We start from the raw sequence: 12,153 nt of genomic DNA on the forward strand, positions 1-12,153 counted from the left end.
CTAGTTTGTTTCTGGCATCCTACCATGCCTGAAAGCAATTAAACTGGAAATTCAAAAGAAAAATATAAAGGATTACTTCAGAATAGATGTTACAAATTAACCCCCAAATGTCTTTAAGACCTGAGATTCAAATATAATAACACTGTAACATTAACATTGCTACTTCAAATAATTAAGATACTATACAATCTGCAATTTATCTGGGGGGAAAGCTCCCTATTTTATAAGATACAAAATATCTTGAAATATTTAGTGTAAGAATTATTTAACCATATACCTGGAACATGCTATGCCCTAATCAATCAGATTAGTTTTCACATGCCTTCATTTACTATATCAAATGAAAAATAAAAAACTAAAGATTTCAAAATACAGAAATGCTACCAAAGCATGAATTAACATAAGAAAATATTGAGGAACTTGCTCCATTCACTTTCTGAATGCCATGAAGCTGAAAATAAAACTTCAGAATAAAGAGCTATGGACCTTGCAGATACCAATTCCGATTAACAATATATTATTCAGTATTTTCTGTGTTACTATTGACAAGAAAGATGCAAATTAATTTTTAAAGGAGTAATAAATCTACTTATTGCATGATACCGGTACTTGCAGCCATACAAATTCCATTCTTCTCTCTTTGATGTATTAGGAAATAATACATATACAATGGTACCTCTACTTAAGAACTTAATTCGTTCCGTGACCAGGTGTTTGTAAATAGAAGCATTTTTCCCGTAGGAATCAATGTAAAAGCAAATAATGGGTGCAAACCCATTAAGAAATAAATAAAAGCTCAGAATTTGAGTGGGAGGAGGTGGAGGAAGAGGAGGACAGTCATTGCTGAAGGAAGAAGGGGAGGGGAGGGAAATCAAAAAAATCCAAAACTTTAAGGCTAAAAAAAAAAAAAGAGGGACTCTGAGGCAGTGAGGAGGAGCACATCCCTCCCATACACCCGGCGCGAGGCTGCCTCCCATACACTGCACTAGAGAGAGAAACCCAGGGGAAATGGCAGGAAACTGGCCGGGCCTTCGGGTTCTTAAGAAGAAAATGGTTCTTAAGAAGAGGTAAAAAAATCTTGAACACCCGGTTCTTATCTAGAAAAGTACTTAAGTAGAGGTATTACTGTATTAGCAAATATAAATTTCTTCCGTGTTGTATCTAAAATGCTCTTAAATCAAGAAAAATTTAAAACAGAATAGTTTTATTTCTCATTTTTCAAGTCCAAAATACCTACCTTAAAACCAAGCAATCTGCAGTTTTATTTCTCACAATGTTTAGATAAAACTTTCTTAGGGCTCTCCTTATGACAGTGATGGCGAACCTTTCTTCCATTGGGTGCCAAAAGTGCATGCACACCCACTATTGTGCCTAGGCGAATGCCCACGTCCATAATTCAATATGTGGGGAGAGTGAAAATTGCCTCCCCTGCCTTCCCAGAGGCCCTCTGGAGGCCAGAAACAGCACATTTTCCAACTTCTGATTAGCCCGGTAGGCTCGTTTTTCACCCTTCCCAGGCTCCAGAGGCTTCCCTGGAGCCTGGGGAGGGCAAAAACACCTCCCCCCAATCCCCCAGAGGTCTTTGGAAGCTGCAATGCCCTACCAGAGACTCTGTGCGAGCCACAAATCAGCTGGCCGGTGTACTCATGCATGCTGGAGCTGAGCTAGAGCAATGTCTCACGTGCCAGCAGATATGGCTCTGCATGCACCTGTGGTACCCGTGCCATAGGTTCGCCATCACTACCTTATGACAATGTTCAAATTGTCTAGGCCAGTGTTTCCCAACCTTGGCAACTTGAAGATATTTGGACTTTGACTCCCAGAATTCCCCAGCCAGCGAATGCATTCGCTGGCTGGGGAATTCTGGGAGTCAAAGTCCAAATATCTTCAAGTTGCCAAGGTTGAGAAACACTGGTCTAGGCATCTATAGGGGGGAAAGTTTGACCTGATTACTCTTGCAACTTTAGCTATCAAGTACAGTATCCTCTAACATCATTTCAATATATATTTCTTATTTTTCAAGCAGAAACAGAATATGTTCCATGTATTAATCCCTCGATGGAAGGAATTATATGTGCTCTCTTCTGCTCTGAGGACACTTGCTTTTTTCTTTTGCCCAGCTTCATTTGGCTTAAGTGCCATCAAGTTGGTGGCACTGGATAGATATCTGTTTAGATCCCCTCCTGGATGATCCATCTTCAACTTGGCCTTTTAATTTGAACTTTTTTCTGAACTCACCTATCTAAAATACTGATTATAAGCAGGGAAAATTAGTATTCTATGCACTTTTAACAACAGATTCAATCCAATTAATAGACTATTCAATAGTAAATAAATAATGAAAACCTTAAGTTTTCTTGTTGGATACTAAAGATGAATAAGCAGTGTCCACTGATTTTCACTATTACAACACTTTGTCATGAGGCATTATATAATGTTGAGATAAAGTTTGCCAACATAAACAGAAAGGAAAAAGATATTTAAGATAACTTTTTTCAAAAAGAACAGAAGGAAAAAATGGTTACATCTTTAAGAAAATTAAATCAATGAACTGGGCAACACTGTTTAAAGCAGGAGGGCAAAGTGAAGGAATAAATAAAAACAATACTGGTTTGGATGTTTTAGTACTGCCTGATCAACCAGATTTTCTTCCGAAAGGAAACAGATGTTTCACTGGCATCAAGTAATAGTGAACTTCCATTAACTTAACAATCTATCCCAAGTATGGCACTTTCAGAAAATTCCTGGCTTAACCCACTGATCATTTTCTTCTGTTCAAAGGGCAGAGGAAAGAATAAGATTTTACACTAATCAGTAAAACTTAGATGAAGAACCAAAAAATACTGGGATTATTGGAAAGTGCAATGCAGAGCATTTCGGCCTGCTTGCAGATATTTTGGACTGTTTCCTAATGAAATGAAAAAAAATTGTTTTTCCTGATTTTTTTAAAAAATAATTGTATTTTGGTACACCTTCCAGGTTGGTGCTTGGGTTTTTTTTGTGGGATATCTGTAAGGGTTCAATGAGACATTGAGGAATAGCTGCAGGTTTTCAAAATATTATCTATTTCTGTTTGTGGCCAAACATAATTATGACTTCTACAATACTTTATGAAGGAAAAAATGTAATTTAGAAGTCAGATTCCCATCAATCATTTGGTTGGGAAGGAATAGCATGTATGAAAATTGATGTCAAGGAGAATGAAGAATCTGGGGATGAGGGAGAAGCAAAAAGAGTAAAGGTTAGCATAGTCTTAGATCTTTAAGTTGTTGTCTTCTATTGAATTAACAATAGAATTCAGCAGGGCACAAAAACAAAACAAAAAAAGCCAGGAATGCAAATTTATAAACAATGTTAAGGAATTTTTAAAAATCAGAAAAGAAATTGATTTTTTTTTTAAAAAAACCCATTGCTTACATTTTTTATAAATTTGCATTTTTTGCATATTGTTTCACTATGCTGCCCAATTCTATTGTTAATTTTATTCCACTATATCAAGTGTTCTTTACCAATAACCATGATTTCTATATAGGATGGGATGAGATATTTAATCACAATGACATAAAAATCCTGATTTAGTATTTTAAGGAAATAATGTCACAAGTCAGAAAATTTTGACTCAGAAATATCCTAAAAATCTTCTACCAAATTCAACAAAGAACTCTATGTATCTGCTATATATCAAATTCAACAAAAAACTGCTAGACATCTAATATTTTTAAATAAAATCAAAATACATTTGACTCTTCTTCCATTTTATGTAAAAGTTTATTCCTAAATTCAATATTTAAAGAATGGCACAAAACTAACAAATCAATAACTAACGTGTGATTGCTCTTTAGCAGTTAAGTAAGCCAATTATATGCATTGAATGAAATCCAAATGCACATAAAAACTCTTGCCCAATTCAGCAACTTTTCATAGATCAATACATCAGCCTTTCTAACTTAATTTTTTAAAATACATATGTTAGCTCAAATTTAGAAAAGCAAAGTTTGTAACAAAAATAAAATAACAAAATTTATTTTAGTTTCTTATTAATGAATGGTTTTAGGTTTTACAACCGGACAACTAAAAAATATTCAGAATATTTAAACACCCAAAAATATCAATCAAGATCCATTTGTATAAATTTTAAAGTTAGTTTCTCAAAAGCCAATAACACACATTACTATAAAAAATAACATCACCAATACCACTGCAAGATCACCTGGGAGCCTTTATTCCCAGCCCTAGCAACCTTAAAGCAAAACTATTTTCCAAAAGAAGGGCTTTCAATAGAGGTAGCATTTTCACTTACTGTTTATTCCAGAACACTGATTCCTATGAGCAGTTTTGTTATCCAAGCATGCATTAAACTATTCATTATATTATCTGGTGTTTATTACGCCCAAGTCTAAACCAAGAGCCTAGAATTTTTAACTGATTCCAATTGTATCCTGATGTATCAACATTATCATCTGTTTGAACAACAACAACAACAACAAAAACACTTTGGCAAATTAGAACAGTGATATCACCCAAATATTCTTCTTGCAACTATAGCAAGTAGCAAGAAGAATATTTCTGATACAGTAGTTTCTATACTTACTTCTTTTGAAGTAAACTCCACTGAGTTCAGGACAATTCACTCCTAGAATTGCTTTTCAGGATACTCTTGCTTAGTATTTTGACATCAAATAAACTTTTGATGCAGCAAGACCACTCAATTTCAGTAATGGAAACAAAGGGTTCGGGAGAGCAACAACTATTCACATTATTTAAGAGGGCATATAAAAGGACTCAGATTGTTGGGGACAATATGCTGATTCTAGAACCGGCTTAGAGAGGGCTGTAAAAACACTGTGAAAGTGGTATATAAGTCTAAACTCTAAATCAGTGTTTCTCAACCTTGGCCGTTTGAAGATGTGCGGACTTCAACTCCCAGAATTCTGGGAGTTGAAGTCCACACATCTTCAAACGGCCAAGGTTGAGAAACACTGCTCTAAATGCTGTGTCCCTCGGGTAGTGAGGGACACTGAAGCAGATCTCGGGGTCAGCACACTTAACTGGCTCCAGCGCTTTCCCTTTGTTCATGCAAGGCCATGGAAGGGCACCAAGCAGGACGAAGGTACAGGAGATGGTCCAAAATAACTTCTTAAGAAGGGATGCCCCGACGCGCGCACCTGTGGCTCACCGGCAAGCCACCCAATTCGGACCCCAACCGCTTCGAAATGTATTGGACGACGGGTGACTTTCGAAACGGTGCCCGAACCCTGCTCCGGTGACGGAAGCAATTAACTTTTTGCGAACCTCCTAGAAAAGCCCTTCCAAGTTGGCCAGGTTGCGCCTCTTGCAAAAACCCACGCACCACCCTAGTCTAGCCGGGGGCGGGAGGGGGGGGCGGCTGGTTGACTGCGTTCTTGTCCGGGGACCGACGGGTAAGGCGGGCTGACCGAGAAAAGAGAGACAGAGAGAGAGAGAGATCTCGCTTTGCAACAAAAGGTAGCCTAGTTCCTCCCCGCGGCGAATGCCACGAAGAAGGTACCAGTCCAGCTGGGCTAAGCCACGAGCCCGAGTGAATGCTTTCGGGCTTGGAGTCGGGCCCCCTCCGCCCCACGGCCGAGGGAGGCCGCCCAGGCCAGAAAGGAGCGCGAGCTGGGCGGACGGAGGCCCAGGGGTCCTCGCGCCGAGCGACGCCTTCCAGCCCCGCCGGAGATGCCCGAGCGCCCCAGGCCAAGCCGGACCGAGCTTACGTAAAAGCGGCGGCACCGAGGCTCCAGCATCGCCGGCACGGTCGGGGCCTCCTCCAGCCCGGCCCCTCTGCGCGGCCTACCAGGGGCGGGAGAAACCCATGCCGAAGCTGGCCCCGAGGGGGCTTCCGGGTTGGCCTTCTGCCGAAGGACTCTCACCTTGTGGATTCTCTTCAGCGCCATCGCGGCGGAGCCTGTTGAGAGAGGCAAGCAGGAAGAAGGAAAGGAAGGAGGGGGACTATTTTCCGGCGGCGGAGGGAGCGCAGAAGCTTTTCGGAGGAAGCGGGAGGACAGGTGTGGGTGCTGGCCAGGGGGGGAGCCCGGTGTTCTCTTATTGCCTTCTTTCCCGTCGCCCCCACCTCTTTTGCTCGCCTGCCGCCCTTTCACTGCCTTCCCTCGCCTGCTCGCTTCTCACCGTCGCTCTTCCCCCTTTCTCTCCCCCAGCACGCTCGGGCTCTTTCACTGAGTGACTGCCTCACAGAGCAGGGACTGCTCCTGCCGCATCACTCCCCGCGCGAAGTTCTTTATGACGCGAGAGGTTAAATAGGATTCCTCCGCTAGACGGGAGTCGAGCGACAAAAAGTCACGCATGCGCTTTGGACTGTTGTTCGGCTTTGGGGGGTGCGCGGAGAGGCGTGCTTTGCTGCCGGTCGGGAAGTGGGTTCTGTATACCGCGCGCCCGGGAACAGGCGGCCCGACACGCTAACGAGCCGCTTCGGCCGCGGACAAATAATTATCCTGAAAAGAGGAAGAGGGAAGGCGGGCGGAAGGATACTCTGTCTCCTAGGAGGAGCAGAACGAGAACCCGAGAATTTTTTTTTACCGCGAGATTGTGGAAGTAACAGGAACTGTAGCTGGTTGGAGCGAAAGACTCGGTGGGCTGCCTGGAATTTGCTCCTCCTTCGCGATTTGCACGAAATAACCCCTTGGCTCACTTGGCACCACTGTTACTTAAGGAAGAAAAGGACGCAGTAGATCTTCCTCAAGTATTAATTAACTGCTGCTATTGTAATATATGCACAATCAAAACACAAATGTTTTCCTTCCAGTTTGGTTCTGCGCCTTGGGTGTGCAGAAATGTAACCCCTTGGGTAAGGAAATGTGGGCCATCCAAGGGTCATAGTGCACGTTTTTCTGCACTCGCTATGAAAGACCAAAATGCTGTTTGGATCTCAAAATGCACAATTGTAAATTAGATGAATTTATTAACCGATCTGTATAATAATCTATTCCAGTGTTTCCCAACCTTGGCAACTTGAAGATATTTGGACTTCAACTCCCAGAATTCCCCAGGCAGCAAATGCTGGCTGGGGAATTCTGGGAGTTGAAGTCCAAATATCTTCAAGTTGCCAAGGTTGGGAAACACTGATCTATTCACATATGTATTTAAGTAATCAAATCACCAGATGCGGGATTGCCAGCTTTCTTAATCAAATCGCTGTACCAAAATTTAGAAAAGCTCAAATGCTTGCATCCATCAATTCCTGCTTAAACTGCCAGTTTGGAAAGGAGATTTCAGAAAGTTCCATACAAAGAGCCGGGGTGGCGCAGCAGGTAGAGTGCTGTACTGCAGGCCACTGAAGCTGACTAGATCTGAAGGTCAGCGGTTCAAATCTCATCACCGGCTCATCCTTCCGAGGTGGGTAAAATGAGGACCCGGATTGTGGAGGCAATAGTCTGGCTCTGTTAAAAAGTGCTATTGCTAACATGTTGTAAGCCGCCCTGAGTCTAAGAAGAAGGGCAGCATAAACATTGAATAAATTAATTAAATAAATAAGGTATTGCAAACTAAGAGCTATCCATTAGTTTATAGATATACACAAATGTATTAGACCTTGATTACCTCAATTTCAGAGGCAAATATTCTTACAATATCATCAAATGCTCTATAGCTGGCATGACTTGTCAGGGCCTTGCCAAGAACCATATTATTATATGTATCTTTTATTTTTATTTGCCTTATTTTACTTTTAACGCTATTTTATCTCAATCTTGTTTTACCAATAGATGAGAATATTTGTAACTCAAGATTGAACTGACATTTAATTACCAAACTGGAATGGAATGGAATGGAATGGAATAGAATAGAATAGAATTTTATTGGCCGTGTGATTGGACACACAAGGAATTTGTCTTGGTGTAGATGCTCTCAGCATACATAAAAGAAAAAGATACATTTGTCAAGAATCATATGGTACAACAGTTAATGATTGTTATGGGGTCAAATAAGCAATGAAGAAACAATATTAATAAAAATCTTAAGGATACAACCAATAAGTTACAGTCATACAGTCATAGGTAACATAATCAACACTGATTATGCATAAACTCTGTCTGCTCTTACAAAATGAGCAGAAACAAGAAGTAAGCAACCTGACAAATAGACAGCTTTATACCCTAGAGGACTTAGAGCATCTTGAATTTTACCTGGAAACCTGGTTAACCAAAAAAATAACAGGAAAGGTGTTATCGTGTCATAAACCTTCAACTGTCTGTAGATCTGCCAACTTGTGGATCAGTTCTATTTCCAAATAATCTTCAAGGACAGCCCCAAGCACAACACATTGCTGTACAGGTAATCCTCAATTCACAACAATTTGTGTTGTTTGTGGTCGCTTTACAACTTCCACAGTTTCCAAAAATTCATAAAATTAGGTTGGTCAAATGATTTACAACTGTCATGACTTACAACCATAATGAGCAGGTTTCATTACAGTTATAAATTGAGATCTACCCGTATAAGGGTTGGGGAGATGATTTTGGGGGAAAAAACCAAGTATAAAAGTGAATTATGCAAAGAAACGTGTGTGTGTGTGTGTGTGTGAGAGAGAGAGAGAATTCTAAGTCTGTTGTCTTATACCATATTTTTCGGATTATAAGACACTTTTCCCCCGTAAAAGAGGGTTAAAATGTTGGTGTGTCTTGTACACCGAATATAGCCATTTTTGGCCTCCTGAAGCCCCACCCCATGTGAAAACGTGTGCAGAGGGTTTGGGAGGTCTACAGAGTGCTCCTGGGGACTGGGGAGGGCAAAATGCCCCCATTTTGGCCCATTTTTCACAAAAACAGAGTGTGTAGAGGGTTTGGGAAATCTGCAGAGTGTTCCTGAGGCTCGGGGAGGGCAAAAACTTTTTTTCTTACTTAACTCTTCGAAACCGTGCTGCGTTTTAGATACCAGTGCATCTTATAGTCCGAAAAATACAGTCTTCCAGTTCTATTACTGTTGATACTAAATATTCTCTATATTTTACTATTATTGGATTGCAGAGTTGTAAATGGGAGTTTATTATACTATGTTTTATACTATTTCTACTTCTGTGCCATATTATATTATTTCTATTATTAGTATACTATTAATATTATACTATTACAGACCCTGATCTGTCTTTCAGTTTTCTTTCTCTATCTGATTTTATCCTCCCCCCCCCTTTTTGTTTATTAATTGCCATCCAATCTCTGTGAAGCAAAAACTCCTTTTATTTGGCTGCTTTTTCTATTCGTTGCTGCTCTAGAGCAGCGTTTCCCAACCGGTGTGCCGCGGCACACTAGTGTGCCGCGAGACATGGCCAGGTGTGCCGCCAAGCTCCAGCTGGGCGGGGCGCTGCCGGTACTTCCGTCTTGGGGCTCCCGCTCGCAGCTGTCAACCGGCTCCTGCTCAATGCCGCGGTTTTCGGCGCTCTCCTGCTGGGCCCCAAAGAAGGAAGGCAGGAAGAAGGAGAGCTCAATTCTTCGCGCCTTTTTCCCGCCTTCCTTCTTTGGGGCCCAGCAGGAGAGCGCCGAAAACCGCAGCATCGAGCAGGAGCCGGTTGACAGCTGCGAGCGGGAGCCCCAGGACGGAAGTACCGGCAGCGCCCCGCCCAGCTGGAGCTTCTCTGGCGTCGACGGCAAGTGTCCTTTGTGGCCCGGCGGGAGGGCACTGGCGATGGGAGCGGGGGGGTGGCCGCAGCGGCCGCAGGCAGTAGCAGGGAGATGGCGGCGGCGAGAGGGAGCGTGCACTCTCTCTCAGCTGACTGCAAGCGGGAGCCCTGACGGTGGCGGTTGGACGTGCTGCTGGACGTCGTACATGCTGGCACTGCGGGCCTGGCATATACGGTGTCCAGCTGCCGCCGTCAGGGCTCCCGCTTGCAGTCAGCTGAGAGAGAGAAAGAAAGAAAGAGAGACATATAAGAGAGGCAGAGAGAGAGAGAAAGAGAGACATAGCAAGAGAGGCAGAGAAAGAGAGACAGAGCAAGAAAGAGAGGCAGAGAAAGAGAGAGAGAGAAAGAGAGAGAGAAAGAGAGACATAGCAAGAGAGGCAGAGAGAGAAAAAGAAAGAGAGACATAGCAAGAGAAAAAGAGAGACTTAGCAAGAGAGGCACAGAGAGAGAAAGAGAAAGAAAGAGAGACATAGCAAGAGAGACAGAGAGAGAAAGAGAGAGAGAAAGAAAGCGAGATAGCAAGAGAGGCAAAGAGAAAGAAAGAGATATATAGCAAGACAGTGAAAGAGAGAGAGAGAGAGAGCAAGAGAGAGAGAGAAAAGAAAGAGATAGCAAGAGAGACAGAGAGAGAGAGAGAGCAAGGGAGAGAGAAAGACATAGAGGAAGGGAAGGAGGGAGAGAGAAAGAGAGCAAAAAAGAGAGGAAGAAAGAAAGAGGGATGGAGAGAGAGAAAGAAGGGAAGGAAGGAAAAGAGAGAAAGAGGGAGAAATAGAGCGAAAGGGAGGAAGAGAGAGGGTTTTTTTGTCCAAACTTTTCTTTAGCCCCCCCCCCTTTCAGTGTTCCCCAGGATTTTGAAAATATGAATAATGTGCCGCGGTTCAAAAAAGGTTGGGAAACACTGCTCTAGAGCTTCAAAATACATACCACATATCTCATCCACGTCTGTTTCACCTCTTATAAACTGTTTTGCTGTACTAACACTAGAAGACTTGAATTGGGGGGGGCACCACAGATGTCTGCAATTGTTCACCAATACCCTACTCTACCACAGGGGTTTCTGGACTTACGTAGGAAAAGTTGGATGCATGGGTACAAGATTGGCAACTGGTTCAACTATAATAATTGTGAGAAGGATCTGCACATCCAGATAAATCACAGATTAAGCAAAACTTGATGTCAGCTCTTCCAAGGTAGTCCAGGCAAGAAACCAAAACCATAAATACCAATGCTGTGTTTATTATAAGCTTAGAGTAACGGAATCCTGCAAGTCTGCAACGCTTCCCCTGCCTTTACTTTCCAGAGAACTAGGTAGGATCTCTTCTGAGATCCTTATTCTTTCCTCATTCCTCTTTAGGACTCGGATTTTATTTACCAGGCCATTGCATAGACTGCAGCTCTCTCTTCTGCATCCTGGTTAATCTCACAGCTCATTTCCACCCACCAATTTGCTGCAGCTGCCAAAAGAACCAGTGGGTTGTATGAATAAAAAGATATGCCAGGTTCAAAGACAGGGTAATTTTATACTGGTATGGACTTGGAACCAGAGGTGATATTCAGCAGTACTGACCAGTTCTGGAGAACTGGTAGTAGAAATTTTGAGTAGTTTGGAGAATTGTTAAATACCACCTCTGACTGTCCCTGCCCCCATCTATTCTCCACTGCAGCTGGAAGGAGAGTCCAGCATGGGTTATTTACCAATCCTATTGGTAGAGACTGAGTTAAAAATTTACATAATTATTAGGCACCGCCCCCACACTGTTCCCATGAGCCCAGTTTTAAAAACTCAGTCCCAGTGTAGAGACGTACTGAGTTTAGCTCTAAGAGCAATAAAAGTTAGAATTTATCTTATACCTGTTTAATGGTTTTTCTTTTGTCTCCTTACAGGCTGGAACGAAGAGCAGGGAAGACAGATGGGGTTGCTACCCTCCGCGGGCAGCAATCCCCAACGCTCTCCTCAGGGGTTCGCTTCCCTCTGAGGGAACTTCCCCGAAAAGGAGCACCCAGCCTGGGGTCCCTGACCTCCATGGCCAGACCAGGGCTGTGAGCCGAAGGTGGGGGGGTCCGCCCCCCCCATTGGGAGGCTCAAAGGTGCTTGCGGAAGAGAGGCTCTGAGAGGAAAAGCGGAGCAGCGCCCATCAGCTGTTTGGCGGCCAGGGAAGCCGCCACCGCCAGGGACGCTGACGCGCCTGACAGGGCTAGGAAGCCCCCGCCGCTGCAGCCGCCGAGGGAAAGGCTCGAGAAGACGGGAAGAGCGGCAAGGACTTGGCGGGGGCGCGGCGAAAGGCGGCCAGAAGCCCACGAACGGCCGAATACGAACGGCCAGGCGAGCCACAAACGGCATGGGCAGCGCCATCTTGGGGCCGCTTTGAGCGCGATTCCCCTATTGGCGCCAACTGGATGTACTTCCGGCAGCTGCTTGGCGCGAGGAGGCCATAGACCTCAGAGCGCAGGCACAGAGCCTCTGTGGGGTGAGACGCCATTTTTGAAGCAGATTTGGCTGACGA

General features: G+C 43.5%; 1 protein-coding gene across 3 annotated transcripts in view; it reads right to left on the reverse strand.

Annotated features, from left to right (window-relative positions):
* UBE2D2 (ubiquitin conjugating enzyme E2 D2) overlaps window positions 1–6,327 on the reverse strand; it is a 41,024-nt gene extending 34,697 nt beyond the window's left edge. Inside the window, exon 1 of one of the 3 annotated variants that reach the window (XM_070746959.1) lies at window positions 5,892–6,327. In XM_070746959.1, the coding sequence (XP_070603060.1) occupies window positions 5,892–5,915 (24 nt within the window). In that variant the 5' untranslated portion in view covers window positions 5,916–6,327. Of the gene's footprint in view, window positions 1–5,735 lie in introns of all 3 variants that reach the window. The other 2 variants (XM_070746961.1, XM_070746963.1) reach the window with 2 other exon arrangements.
* Between the last annotated feature and the right edge of the window lie 5,826 nt (window positions 6,328–12,153).

Source organism: Erythrolamprus reginae, chromosome 3 (assembly GCF_031021105.1).
Source record: "Erythrolamprus reginae isolate rEryReg1 chromosome 3, rEryReg1.hap1, whole genome shotgun sequence".
Taxonomy (NCBI): domain Eukaryota; kingdom Metazoa; phylum Chordata; class Lepidosauria; order Squamata; family Dipsadidae; genus Erythrolamprus; species Erythrolamprus reginae.